Source organism: Peromyscus eremicus, chromosome 7 (assembly GCF_949786415.1).
Source record: "Peromyscus eremicus chromosome 7, PerEre_H2_v1, whole genome shotgun sequence".
NCBI lineage: Eukaryota > Metazoa > Chordata > Mammalia > Rodentia > Cricetidae > Peromyscus > Peromyscus eremicus.
In genome coordinates, this window is record NC_081422.1 from 101,478,325 (window position 1) to 101,493,766 (window position 15,442).

The 15,442-nt window shown below is 40.9% G+C and overlaps 1 protein-coding gene across 1 annotated transcript in view; it reads right to left on the reverse strand.

The window, feature by feature from the left end:
* Dock3 (dedicator of cytokinesis 3) overlaps positions 1-14,527 on the reverse strand; it is a 350,576-nt gene extending 336,049 nt beyond the window's left edge. Inside the window, exon 1 of the mRNA XM_059268544.1 lies at positions 14,185-14,527. Coding sequence (XP_059124527.1) covers positions 14,185-14,221 — 37 coding nt within the window. The 5' untranslated portion in view covers positions 14,222-14,527. The remainder of the gene's footprint in view (positions 1-14,184) is intronic.
* Positions 14,528-15,442: the final 915 nt, after the last annotated feature.

Genomic DNA, 15,442 nt, shown 5'->3' on the forward strand with positions numbered 1-15,442 from the left:
TTATATGTATATACAGAATAAAGACTAAAGATATGTCAATACGTTAGCAAGAGCTATATCTGTGTAAAAAAAAAAAAGGTTGTGTGTGTGTTTTTCCATATCTTCTGATATTTCCATAATAAATGTGTACATTATAATCACAAAATGAATACAGATAAATAAACATCAAATGAATTCAACATATTGAATTCACATTATAGAGAAGAGTGCAATACATTATATTTTGGAGAAACTTCAACCAAAGTAGACAAAATATTTCTGTTGCTTTTTAAGGTGGAAAAGCCACTCATGCAAAACACAGTATTCCCTAAAGATGCTGAACAAAAGGTAATGGGAGAAAGTCAAATTATATTACAATTACCTGATGTAAGATTTCTGAATCATACTGTTGTGATAATTGCAATTCAAGGTAAGATGAATTGCTACTGGAATCCTCAGGCTCCCACCCAAAATCAGTCATTTGAACTCAGCCATAAGCAGTAAATCCCTAACAGGCTCATGATAGAAAACGGTCCAGCACAAATATATATTCATGTCACATGCCTAACAACCATGTATTATATTCACAGCCTGCCTTTTAAAACAGCCTCAAGATTAATAAAAAATAAACTCTTTACTGGCTCAGACTCTCAATGGAGTATGTATTAGATCCTGATGATACAAACATGAAGACAGTTTCTTGTCCAAAAGTCTTCTGGGGCAAAGAAATGTAATTAAGCATGTTACAAATGAGTAAGGGACAGGTCAGAAGCAGCACTTCTTTACATCAGGCAGAGCTGTGGAAAGGCATAAAAAAGATGATATTTTAGCTTTTTGAACTGGCATTCCCTAAGCAGAAAAACACAGTCATAGAATCTTGCTAGTAATATAACCCGAATAAAGCAAAAAAGTGGAAAATTATGATGTTTCTGCATAGGGGCGTATCAAGAACTTAAGTATATCATAGTCAACAAATATCTGAGATAAACTAACCTCTACACAGAAAAGGTTTACTTTAGCTCACAATTTTGGAACTTTAGTCCATTACTGGGCAGATGAACTAGGACTCTCAGGAAGGAGGAGCACATAGCACAGCAAATTTACCTCAAAGCCAGGAAAGAAATAATGAAAAGGAAGCAGCAGCTAGGTCCTCACTAGTCTTTCCAAGGATACATCCCCATTAACCAGAGGACTACTCAGAAAGCCTTGTGCTGTGGGATGTCTTTCTGTACTCTGTGAATATGTATTGCTATGACTGGTTTATAAAGAAGATGCTCTGGCCTACGGTGAGTCAGGTTATAACCAAGCAGGATATCCAAGAGAGAGAGGCAGGATGAAGAAAGGCAGAGGAAAGGAGATGCCAGCCTGCCACCCAAGGAGCAACATGCCAGCAGACTGGTAACACCATGGCCACATGGCAATACATAGATTAATAGAAATGGGTTAATTGAAGATGAAAGAATTCTTAGCCATAGGCCATACAGTTTATAATTAATATTATTCTTCTGAGAGATTATTTTATAAGCAGCTGAGGGACTGCGGGTGAGAGAGATTTGTCCCGACTGCAGGGAGGCCGGGCGGGACACAGGAAATCTTTTGACTACAGCCTTGCATCTACCATTTCCCAATAGCCCAAGCTAGAGGCCATCTTTAACACATGGGCTTTGGGAACAGGAACATTCCAAGTCCAAACTATAGCAATGTAGAATTCGGAAAGAAAATCAGAAATAAAAGTCAAGAACATTTTAACACTACATTTCCTCCTATGTATGAAGATGAAAATGGGACTAACCTCTTTTCAATACTAACATTTCTTTGACATGCTCCATAACTAAAAGCAGGTTCACACACTCCTCTCAACCACATCTTTCTTCCTCACTAAAACACCTTGGTCACAGATCATAATCTGGAACCTGCCATAATCTCAAGCACTGTCAGATTCACAAAGGTTGTGTAGCTGGCACTGTCATGAAATATTCATCCAGATAATTTGCATTCAAACTATAAGACAGCAAAAATACAACTTTATATAGTAAATACCTCCCTCTAGTGTTTATTGAAAATTAAATATTGTCTTTTTAATATTTTATTAGCTATCAGCAAAAAGACAAGCCACTTGGATAACAAAGTCTGATTAATTGTATAGATAAATGATCAAAGAAAGATGAGTAAAATCACAAACTTAACCTTCAAAAATATTTGAGAAGTTGTACTGATAAGCCAAGTATGGCAATTTAAATATGATGAAAATAAAAATAAAACATTTTAAAAGAACATTTAGGGGCAGACAGTGGTGGCACACGCCTTTAATTTCAGCACTCAGGAGGCAGAAGCAGGCAGATCTCTGAGTTCAAGGCCAGCCTGGTCTACACAGTAAGTTTGAGGACAGCCAGGGCTACACAGAGAAACCCAGTCTTGAAAAAAAAAAGAAAATTTAACATCTTTTGTTTGATATTATGTATAAGCTCAGAATACATAGTTTGATTTTGGTTCAAATGAAGTAAGTTCTAGAGTTTAGTTGGTTATAAGTTCAATATGAACCATTAAGTATGGAAAAACATCTCAAAAGTCACCAAAAATCAAACGTAATGCCACACTAACAAAAGTGTTCAATTTAATTCACAAGTACATGTATGAAGCCTCTATATGCCTGGCATTGAGCTCTATCTTTCAAGAACACTGAGGTAACTGTAGCACAATCCCTACTTTTTAGAGTTTATAAAATAAGGAAATTGAAGTAAATGGAAAGAAACTCAAAGCAATTCCACTAAAATCAGGAACAAGACAAGGCTGTCCACTCTCTCCATAACTATTCAATATAGTACTTGAAGTTCTAGCTAGACAACTAAAGGAGATCAAGTGGATACATACTGGAAAGGAAGAAGTCAAAGTATCACTGCAGACAACATGATAGTATACATAAGTGATACCAAAAATTCTACCAGGGAACTCCTACAGCTGAAGATTAACTCAAAAAAAAAGATCAGTAGCCCTTCTATATACAAACAACAAACGGACAGAGAAAGAAATCAGGGAAACAACACCCTTCACAAGAGCCACTAATATAAAATATCTTATGATAATTCTAACCAAACAAGTGAAAGTATTTATCTGTATGATAAATACTTCAAGTCTTTGAAGAAGGAAAATGAAGAAGATATAAGTAGATGGAAAGATCTCCCATGCTCATGGAGCTAATCCTACCAAAAACAATCTACAGATTCAATGCAATCTCCATCAAAATCCCAACACAATTCTTCATAGAACTTGAAAAAATACTCAAATTCATATGGAAAAAAACAGGATAGCTAAAACAATCCTGTACAATAGAAGAACTTTCAGAGGTATCACCATCCCTGATTTCAAACCATATTACAGAGCTTTAATAATAAAAGTCGTATGGTACTGGCATAAATTCAAACAGGTTGATCAATAGAATCTAATCAAAGACCCAGATGTATATCCACACACCTATGGACACCTGATTTGTGACAGAAAAGCCAAAATTATACAATGGAAGAAAGAAAACATCTTCAACAAATGGTCCTGATCTAACTGGATGTCAGCATGTAGAAGAATGCAAATAGATCCATATTTATCATCCTATACAAAACTCAAGTCCCAGTGAATCAAAGACCTCAATATAAATCCAGACACACTGAACTTGATAGAAGAGAAAGTGGGAATAGCCTTGAACACATTGGCACAGGAGACAACTTCCTCAACAGAACACCAATAGTGCAGGCACTAAGATCAACAATTAATAAACGGGACCTCATGAAACTGAAAAGCTTCTGTAAGGCTAAGGACACTGTCAATAGAACAAAAAGGCAGCCCACAGAATGGGAAAATATTTTCACCAACTCCACATCTGACAGAGGACTAAGAGCCAAAATTATATATTTAGATCAAGAAACTAGACACCAACAAACTAAACAATCCAATTAAAAAGTGGGGTAGGGATCTAAATAGAGAATTCTCAACAGAGGAAACTCAAATGACCAAGAAACACTTAACTGTTCAATATTCTTAGCAGGGAAATGCAAATCAAAACAACTTTGAGATTCTATCTTGTACCTGTCAGAATGGCTAAGATCAAAAACAAGCTCATGCTGGCAGAGATATAAAGTAAGGGGAACACTCCTCCGTCACTGGTGGGAGTGCAAACTTGTATAGCTACTATGGAAATCAATATAGCGGTGTCTCAGAAAATTGGGAATCAATATACCTCAAGACCCAGCTATCACACTCCTGGGCATATACCTAAAGGACACTCCATCCTATCACAAGGACATTTGTTCAACTATGTTCACAGCAGCTTTATTCACAATAGTCAGAAACTAAAAACAACCTAGATGTCCCTCAACCAAATAATGGATAAAGAAAATTAGGTACATTTACACAAGGGAGTGTTACTCAGCTGTTAAAAACAATGGCATCATAAAATTTGCAGACAAATGGGTGGAACTTGGAAAAATCATTCTGAGTGAGGTAACCCAGACCTAGAAAGACAAAATGCTATGTACTTACTTATAAGTGGATATTAGCTATAAAGTAAAAGATAAAATCATGCTACAATCCACAGACCCAGAGAAGCTAAGCAACAAGTAGGGCTTAAGTGGGGAAAGCAAGGATTTCCTGAGAATGGGGAAATAGAATAAATTTTGAGGGTGGACTAGGGGCGAGTGGGGTGGGAACAGTAGGAATCAATTGAGGGGGGGAGAAAATACTGAGAGAAACAATTGGAATTGGGGAGCATTTCGAGAACAAGGTGGAAACCTAGAACAATAGAAACTCCATGGGATTTATGAGAGTAACCCTAGCAGAGACTCCTAGTAATGGGGGATATGGAGCCTGAACTGGCCTTCTTCTGTAACCAGGCAAGGCCTCAAATGAAGGGATTGGGACACCAACCCAGCCACAAAAACTTTTACCTACAGTTTGCCTGCTGCAGTTCCTGGGACCAGAGCCTAGTAGAATCCTCATCAAAGAGATTAGAGAGATTTCATCCAGCAACCAATTGCAGCAGATGCAGAGTCCCACAGCCAAACATTAGGTGAATCTTAGGGAGTCCAGTGGAGGAGGGGAGGAAGGATTGGAGGAACCAGAGGGGTCAGGACACCACAAGAACATGGCCCACAGAATCAACTGACCAGGACTCATGGGGGCTCGAAGAAATAGGGAGCCTATAGGGATCTGACCTAGATTCTCTGTATATACATTATGGCTGAGTAGCTTGGTGTTCTTGTGGGATTCCTAACAGTGGGAGCAGGGATGGTTGCTGACTCTTTTGCCTATTTATGGGACCCTTTTCCTCCTAGTGAGTTGCCTTATCCAGCTTTGATGTGATAATATGTATCTGGTCTTACTGTAGTATATTATGTCATGTTTGGTTGATGTCCCTGGGAGGCCTGCTCTTTTCTCAGGACAGATGGAGGGGGCATGGATCTGGGAAAGAGGGGAGGTGTGGGGGGAGACTGAGGGAGAAGAGGGAGGTGAAATTGTGGTCAGGATGTAATATATAAGAACAAAAAAAATAAGGAAATAGTTTTTTAAGATTTAATTTTTATTTCATGTGTATGGGTATTTTGCCTGCATGTATGTCTGTATAGTTGGCACATATACATTGCCTGAGGAAGGCAGCATCTCTGGAACTGGAGTTATAGGTGTATACATTGCCTGAGGAAGGCAGCATCTCTGGAACTGGAGTTATAGGTGGTAGTTGGCCACCATGTGGTGCTAGGAATTGAACTTGGGTCCTCTAGAAGAGCAACCAGTACTCTTAAGCCGCTGAACCATCTCTCTAGCCCACAAGCAAATAACATTATTTTTTAACTATGGGTTACAAAAACCAATAAATTGCCACCAATACTTTTTAAATTTTTTATTTCATTCTTATTTATTCTGTGCACATGTATGTCTGTGTATGAGCACGGGTGTGCCATGGAATGTGTGTGAAAGTCAGAGGACAACTTGCAGAAGTTGGTTCTTTCCTTCTACCATGGAAGTCCTTCCTAGAGATCAAACTACAGAACCTTAAGCTGTATTTTTCTCTAAGATATCTTAAAAGCCAAAAATTGAACTAGTGGGGCTGGAGAGATAGCTCAGGGTTAAGAGCACTGGCTGCCCTCACATGTCAGCTCATACCCATCTGTAACTACAGTCCCAAGAGATCCAACATTCTCTTGTGGCCTCCCTGGGCAACCAGGCATATACATAGTACACAGACATAAATGCAGTCAAAGCACCCATACATGTATTTTTTAAATTTTAAATTGAACTAGTGAAGGGTATGACCCAAACAATTTATATGGAGGCAAAGAACAAAAATTTATAAGAATGTACATGAAGTCATCAACTCTATTCAGCAGTAAGAATACTCTAGTAATTGTTGTCTACTAATAAAATGGGCTCCATTTGAAGAGCAGTGAAGGTCAAATGCACACCTATTGGAGATGCAGTGCTAAATCTTTACTCGGTTCTATGTTTATCATGCTTTAATTCGTCCACAAATGTTGGTTCTTACTCATTAGCAAGAGCACATAAATGAGTTTTGAAAGAAGAGGGGAAATATATGAAAGTAGGAAGTTGAGATTTTACACCATTGTAAATAAACAGGAAAATGGAAAGCTTCTGAAAGACACTTCCCAATAAAGTCATTATCTTAACTAAAGTATCCTAATATACAATATAGCAAGTACCTGGACCACCACTAAAATAGGTGGTGATATATTTATGAATTTTTTAAAAATTAAAAAGGTCTTCAGAGATTATGTGCAAAAACTTTATAAAATCTTGCTTCTCTATACAAAATTTGTCTGGGGGCAGGTATGCAAGAGACTTGAGAGCACAATCCTAAACAGGTTTGTTCACTATTGTAAAACCTAACATTGGAAATAAATCCCTAATATAGCAGGCCAACAGCTGTTTACATAGTAGGAATAATTTTTCAAACATTCCTATTATCAAAAATAAAGATAAAAAATTCAAAAGAAGATTCAAAAGCTATTAAAAGTTAAAATTCAGCACCAAGTATGAATATAAGGTATTTCCAACCTCAATGACCATTCTTTTCAGACTGCCATGTTTTAGGATGTGTCTAAAAATGCTACACATTAAAATGAAGAGATGGCTCAAGGGTTAAGCGCATGTGCTATTCTTCCAGAGGACCCAAGTTCAGATTTCCACACCCATATCCAGCAGCTCACAACTGCCTGGAACCTCCAGCTCTAGAGGATCACCCTCTTCTGGCTTCTGTCAACACTGGAACACACTTGGCAGACAAAAAACACATACACATAAATAAAAATTTTAAATGTTACCCTGAAAACAATGCCACATTTACTAATACTTCTAAAGTATATTCTAATACTGCATGATAAAATGATCTGTAAATCTGAAGTCTACTGGATGTTGTTATATATTAATTCTATTAAAAAGTTAAGCTGACTATGGTAGCTCATGCACACCTGTTGTACAGCTACAGGGGATATTAAGGTGGGTGCCCAGAAACTAGAGGCTAACTCAGACAACACAGCAAGATACCCATCTCTATAAAGGGTGTGGGTGGGGGGCTCAATCAATGAAATGTTTGTTCCACAGCCTGGGAACATGAGTTCAGATCTTTAGCATCCATGTAAAAGCCAGATACATCTGTAACATCACTGCTGGGGTGGGGAATGGAAACAGGGAGATCTCTGGAAACTCTCTGGTCAGTTAGCCAATCTAGCTAAATCCTTGAGTTCCAACTTCATCCAGAGATCCTGTCTCAAAAAATGAGGAGGAGAGCAATTGAGGGAGATACCTCAGGGTCAATCTCCACTTACACATGCACATACATCACATACACCACACACAAACTTTTAATTGCTAATTCCCTGAAGATTATTTCCTTTTTGCTTTAGAGAACAGAGGTCAAAACAACAACTTTTGGTTTAAAAAGTCACTCAGTAAATGTTTGCTAAATTCAATTTCTTTCCTCTGTCCTAGGTGTCTTTCTAAAAAAGAACAATATGCTGGACATGGTCAGTCTGGTCTATATAGTGTGCTCCAGGCCAATTAAGGAGACCCTGTCTTATTATTATTATTAATAATAATAATAATACCTAATACAGTTCTTAAGGCATTTTTGTTGTTGTTGTTGTTTTCGAGACAAAGTTTCTTTGTGTAATTTTGGTGCTTGTCCTGGATCTCACTCTGTAGACCAGGCTGGCCTCAAACTCAGAGATCCACCTGGCTCTGCCTCCCTAGTGCTGGGATTAAAGGTGTGTGCCACCACCGCCCGGCCCTTAAGGCATTATTAAAAACTTGCTTTCTGAATTCATACCCTGTATTTATACCCACTATCAAAATAAATCATTATATTCAGAAATGGAACAATAATATTATGTAGCCTTATATAATGTCCAAGATGGAAAAAAATCCTTAAATATATTTACCTAGTTAAAAATGAAAAGACTCTAGAGCAGTGGTTCTCAAAATATGGGTCTCAACCCCTTTAGGGATCAAACAACCCTTTCACAGGTTTCTTCTAAAACCATTGGAAAACACAGATATTTACATTATGATTCATAACAGTGGCAAAATTACAGCTATGAAGTAGCAACAAAAATAACTTTATGGTTGGGGATTATCACAACATAAGGAACTGTATGGGGTCACAGCATTAGGAAGGTTGAGAACCACTGTTCTAGACTATGTCTCAACTTTCAAGCTAGACATACAGTACTGACAAATTCCACTCAAAGGCAAAGGGTATAAGAAAAGAATCTGTAGAGCTGGCAAGATGACTTAGCTGGTAAAACAGTCCTGCTGCCCTAGCCTGACAACTTGAGTTGGGTCCCTGGAACCCATGGTGGAAGAAGGAAACCAGCTCCCAAAAATCGTCTCCTACCACAATGGGACCTCATATGTCAACACTCAAGACACAATACATACACACACACACACACACACACACACACACACACACACAAATAATAACAATAATAAAATAAAATTTTTGTAAAAGAGGAAAATCTGTGGCCTAGAATTCTGAAATCTTGGCTTCAAACTTCAATTTAGCACTCGTTAGCCTAGTACCTTAGATCTGTCACTTTACTCCCATCATGATGCTCAAGTAAAATCTTAAATGTCAACATTCCCTGTAATACTAAACCTATGATTATAAATGCAGATTATATACTTGTTTTTCAGAACAAAATAAAGTTCTGGAGATGTGACAGCTCTTCCCCTGGTGGGAATCTTTACCTCAAAAAAAGGTGTTGGTTCTCTTTCAGAGGCTTCAAAAACTGGGTTTCCTTCCTGGGACTGATGGGCCATAAAATAACTAAAGCCGCCATGTCTTCAGGCTGTTCTAGTGACCAGTGGATTTACTCAAATGCTGTGGACAGTGGTTCTTTTCCATATGGTTCCTGCTCCACTTCAGACTCCTCTGTACTACAGATCTTTTTTTTTCTTTCCTTCCTTTTCATCCTTTCTCTCTCTGCCTTCCCTCCTTCCCCTACCTCCCTCCCTCTCTCCTCAAACTTCTAATCCTCCAGTCTGTTGAATTCCTGTTGAAGGAAATATAAACCACACCAGGCTCTACTACAGATCTTTAGAAGTTAAATTTCCATGAAACTTAGTGATTTATTTAAATACAAATAAAAGACTGTACACACATAACCTGGTCTTAGGAATCAGGAAAAAATGAATGTAGCATTGCAAAACTACTGTTAAATATGTTAAATATTCTGGAGGGTAATGAGGGAAATTTTTCATGGTATAAGAATTGAAAAATAGCGCCTTTAATCCCAGCACTCGGGAGGCAGAGCCAGGCGGATCTCTGTGAGTTCGAGGCCAGCCTGGGCTACCAAGTGAGTCCCAGGAAAAGCGCAAAGCTACACAGAGAAACCCTGTCTCGAAAAACCAAAAAAAAAAAAAAAAAAAAAAAGAATTGAAAAATAGCAAACAATAAGAATCAATGTTCTGAATTATTAAAGTTTACCATGGGGCTGGGGATGTAGCTCAGTGGCAGAGTGCCTGCCTAGCATACACATGTGGTTTTGTTTGTTAACCTAAAGACAGCAGTGTAATAGACAAGATGGCTTTTTGAGGAAGTTTACACATTCTCTTAGTTACATTTTCTATTGCTATGATAAATAGACCATGACTAAAGCAACTTAGGAAGGAAAGGGTTTAATTTGGTTTACAGGTTATAGTCCCTCATCAGAGGAAGCCAAGGCAGAAACTGCAGCAGAGACTACAGAGAAATGTTGCTTACAGGCTTGATCCCTGTGGTTTACTCAGCCTGTTTTCTTATACAACCCAGGACTACCTGACCAAAGGTGGCACTACCAACAGTAAGCTAGGTCCTCCCACATCAATCATTAATCAAGAAAAATATCCCTTACTATAGGCCAGTCTGATGACGGTGATTCCCCAGTTGAGATTCCCTCTTCCCAGAGGTTTTTGTCAAGTTGACAAAAACTAACCAACATACACATCTACGACATCAAAACACATTCATATCTTTGCTGTTTATCTATTGAACGAATTTAATTACATTTTTATTCGCTGTGGGTATTTCCTGTTCTTGTTAGGAGAGAGTAAGAAGAGTGTGGTTTTAGTTTTGGCTTCCCTGTTCAGTAGTTTGAGTACAATCAGTTAAAAAAAGGACAAGGCCGTGCGGTGGTGGCACACACCTTTAATTCCAGCTCTTGGGGAGGCAGAACCAGGTGGATCTCTGTGAGTTCAAGGCCAGTCTGGTCTACAGAGTGAGTTCCAGGGCAGGCACCAAAACTACACAAAGAAACCCTGTCTGGAAAAACCAAAAAAAAAGAAGGAAGGTCAACCATTTTTCTTATTTAATGCACTGTAATGCTGTAATGCATGAAGTTCCTTGGAAAGACAACCTAAGAAATAAAACATACAGAATTTTCCAAGCAATTATATTTTCAGCATGAGTATAGTTCAGCCTGAACTATAGAATAAAACTCTGTTGCAAAAACACAGAGGGAAGAAATGGAGGGAAAAATCCCCTAACAATACTAGAGAAGAAGAGCAAAAACAGTCAAGTTATGTCATAAAATACCTCCCATTGCCAAAAAAAAAAAAATTAAAGGGACTCTATAACTGCTGAATGACCAAGAAAGAAAGACAAGAAGGAAAGAAAAGCAATCTCTGAGATCCTTTTCTTCATTTATATAATATAGATCCTATGAAGACTACTCTAGGAATCAACATATGGCTACACAATTGGGTATCTCCAGCAAACTGATTGGCACATCATTTATCTTCACAAAAGGGCAGTGCCCTCTCCACCTTCTCAAGTCATACACATTATGTAACAAAAAGGGAGCTCAGGTACCACCTAATCTTAAGTGAAAAATAATAAAAGAAATGTTGCTGCCTGTACAGAGCTCCTCTATTGTAAAAATAAAGATAAAAAATAAGACGTTAAATTACGGACCAGACTTGGTGACATATGCCTTTAATCCCAGTACTCAGGAGGCTGATGCATGTGGATCTCTCTATAAATACTAGGGAAACCAAGGTGCTACATAGTAAGAAACTGTCTTGAAAGAAAACTGTGAATTACTACTAGATTTCAAAAGCCTTACAAATGTGAAAACGCGTTGGAACTACTAATACAGGGTGGTGGAGGGGAGACTTTGCAACAGGAACTCATTCCCTCACTGACATCAGGAGCTCTTTCTCATGGTTCTCCAGATCGGATGGAAAGTACACTTTCTTCCTTGTTGGAGGATTACAAATTGCCAAACAGAAACAGATATCTGTGCTCTGACTTAGTCACAAAATTCAAAGCTGGGGCTGGTGAGTTGGCTCAGTGGGCTAAGGCACCTGTCACTAAGCTGGATGGCCTGAGTTCAACACCCAAAGCCCCAGGGTAGAGGAAAACAACAGACTCCCCAAGGTGTTCTAGGACCTCCACGTGCAGGTCACAGCATGGGCACACCCATCCCCCACACAAATAAGTAAAAATAAATGTTTAATTTGAAAAAGGAGCAAAGCTAAACTCAAAATACTTTCTTATAGAAACAATGGTAATAGTTAAACTTTCAAGCTAGTCCTTAAAGCAATTAAACACTGGAACAAATGGAAAATCATTTGAATTGACATTTTTTCTCATTATTAAGCACAATACTGAAGATATCTTACAGATTAAATTAGATTTTAAGAAAATGCCTAGAAGTGCAGCCCTTAACATGTTTGGGGGGGGGGAGATGTCCTGAGTTTTAAACAATTTTAACAAAAACGTTTAGACCATAACTGAGGAAGAGACAGTTGAAAAAAAAAAAACTGTGAGAGAAATACCAAGTAGTTGCCTTTTTTTTTTTTTAAGAAAAAGCACCAAAATTATACCAGACCACAGCTGCAAAAAAACTGTCTTCAGAATGACAACAAACATTAAGACCTACCCTGTGCCCAATGCTGTGCTCCTCTACAGGGAACAGCAATTTTTCTAAAGCTAAGCACATAGTCCGAAGAATTCAAGAATCTCCTTCCATCTTTTGTCTTGGTAAATCATACATCAAATCCTAGTACTTTAGGATTCACATACACCTGTCCTGATTGGCTTGAATTGCCAGTCTTAGAACTAACACACCTGGTATTTATTGTCAGAGTGTTATCACTCTCTAAGTACTAATGGAGGATTAACATTTACTAACTACTTAGTGTGTACCTGTTTGGTTTTCACAGCCCTATAAGGTATGTAAACATGAACCCTCATTTACACATTAAGAAGATGATTTGAGTAACTTGCCCAAAGCACCAGTAAATGGAAGCCAGCACTCTGAACTCCACTATCTGCACTACTTGGGGGTTCCTCCCCAGAAGAAATCAATCAAGTACCACTGGACAGCTGACCACTTTCACACTGCTTGCTTGTTATTCTAATTAAGTAGTTCTGAGAGCAAGTTATGAAGAAGAAAAACCATCAACTCCTCATTTCACAGCATCAACTTAGTATTCAAGGGATGCTTTAAATAGAAAAGGTAAAAGAGTCCCTCGGGGTGAATGCCAGCACGTGCATCATTTCCCAATTCTATTTCAACAGACTCGGGAGTCTTTTTCACCAGTTCCATTGTAGCATAGCTAATTACAAACTTTGGAATGTTACTTTTCAGAACACGATAGAGGGCTTCTCTGATATAAATCCTATTTTGACATATCTTGCCTGATGGTATTCCAAAACAACTGTTACCACTGCAATTTACAAAGTTACTTTGTAATGAATTATGAACGAAATACTGATAGAATTGTTGCAATAGTGGAAATAATAATTTGCCTCTTGGCAATATATTTCCTGCAAGTTTTTTAAAATTTTCCATTACAGGCTAAGAAAGAGAAAAATCACTGCACACTCCACATTTTAAATATTTCTAAGTAAATCCAAATTGTAAATCCAATTTCCAATAATGTAAAGTGGCTGAACAAAATAATGTAAAGTGTCGTGTAATGACCACGAAATGCTAACACTGTAAAAGCAAAACACTCGGTCCCTTAAATAAATGAGTATTCTTTTTTAAAAAATGGAATGTTAAAAGAAATCCTTAGCCTCTGGAGTTTCGCATAACACTTAAAAAGAAAACTAAGGAATAACGTTCTCATTTTAAAATAGTTTTTTTTAACAAAACCATATCAACAAAATACCCTAAACTTTAACAATGATGTATGTCCAAAACACCTCCCACGGTAGGAGGGCAACTATTTCTAATACTTAAAGCAAGACAAATATCTGCAGCATTTTGAACTGAGAAAATGATGTCAACGATTTTCATCCTTTCTGGTAAGATCCCAATCGGAAAATAAACCGCCATCGGGCTCATTAACTTTTGTGCAGAAACCCATTAAAATCGAGGGTTTTGACTGCTGGAAAAAGCAGATTCTCAGAATGGATCTTCTTGGGTAAACTGTCCTGCGCCCCACACCACAAACCTTCCGCAACTGCCCCGGCCTGGCGGCCCCTCCCGCGGGCCGCACCTGCTGAGGCCGCCCCGCCAGCGCCCCCTGCCGCCCTCCCGCACCCAGAGCCCCGGGCCCAGCCCCGCCGCCCGGAGCGCACCCGCCCCGCGCCGAGGCCGCACAGTCTGCGGGCAGGGGCGGAGGAGCCAGGGCAGCCATCGAGGCGGGGCCGGGACCTCGGGCACGTGCCCCCCGAGTCCCCCGCCGCCGCTGTCAGGCCCGAGCCTCACCTACCTACGCCGTATTTCTCCTCCTCCGTGGGGGTCCACATGGCCGGGCCGGACGCAGCCCCGCAGGCGCGGCGGCCGGGTGACAGCGCGGAGGGGACGACCGCAGGGGCGGCCGCGGGCCCGGCTGTGGCGCACCGCGAGGCGAGGCGGGGGCGGTCAGGCGGCGCGGGGCAGTAGGCGGCGCATCCCTCACAGGCCGTCCGGGATGCCACCGCCACCGCCGGATGCCACGTCCTGACGGCGAGACTCCGCGGGCGGCCGGACAGCCCCTGGCGACGCGGGCGAGGGCTCAGCACCTGTCCGTCGCCACCGTCCCTGCGCCGCCGCCGTTCGGGCTCCTCACAGCTCCGTCGCTGCCTCCTCGGCGCCGCCGCGGCTCGGCTTGCCTCAGCGGGCTCGCGGGACGCCCGCGCATGCGCCGCTCCCTGGCGCGCGGGGGCTCGCAATACCCGGGCTCGCGCCGCCCGAGCCCGCGCGCGAATCCACGAGATGCCGCTGCGGGCCAGCGGAGGGAAATCTGCGAGAGGCTATTGGACAGCCCGGCCTAGGAAACCAGGTCCCTCCGCCCACCCAGAGCCTCTGGCCGCAGCGAGCACCAAAGCGGGGTCGCGGTCCTGCGTGTGGAAGGCCACAGTGCCTCCAGCCAGTCCTACCGAGATGGGCGCTCGCCCTCTGGCCAGAAAGAGGAGAACCCGTTTAAAAAATAATAATAAAAACCGGGGGGGACGGGTATTGTCATTAAACTCGTCTCGTTGTCACAGTGCTGTCACAGCCACATCCTCTGAAAGGTCCTCTTCTGCAATTCTCCGGGGGGGAGAGGAGGAAAGGGGGGCGGCGTTGCTGGCAGAGTGGGATCACCTCAAAGGAACCACGTGAAGTGCACGGGTTCCTGGGCTCCTAGGGTGCTGTATCTAGGCCAAGGCCTCTAACATCTCCTGAGTTCTTTTGTTGAGTTGGCTGATGTGGTGGTGAGTGTGTGGGGCCTGAGCAAGCTTAGCAGCCTTTCTAGAAAGGAAGCCTTTCCTCTCAGAACTCTATTTAGTTGTGTACACCAGGCCTATGCCACAGCCTCTCTGGGGTGTAGGTCTCCGCCTCCAGCCATCCTGAGTTCCGGCTCCCTCCTAGAACTTTCTTCCTCCTAAGAATTCATTCATTCGGATGGCTACCAACATTACCTTATGACCCCCTACTGTCAACTGCTGAGCAAAGACCAGGAACTTCGGGACTCTGCATTTAGACCCAGCACATAGCCAAATTGTCAC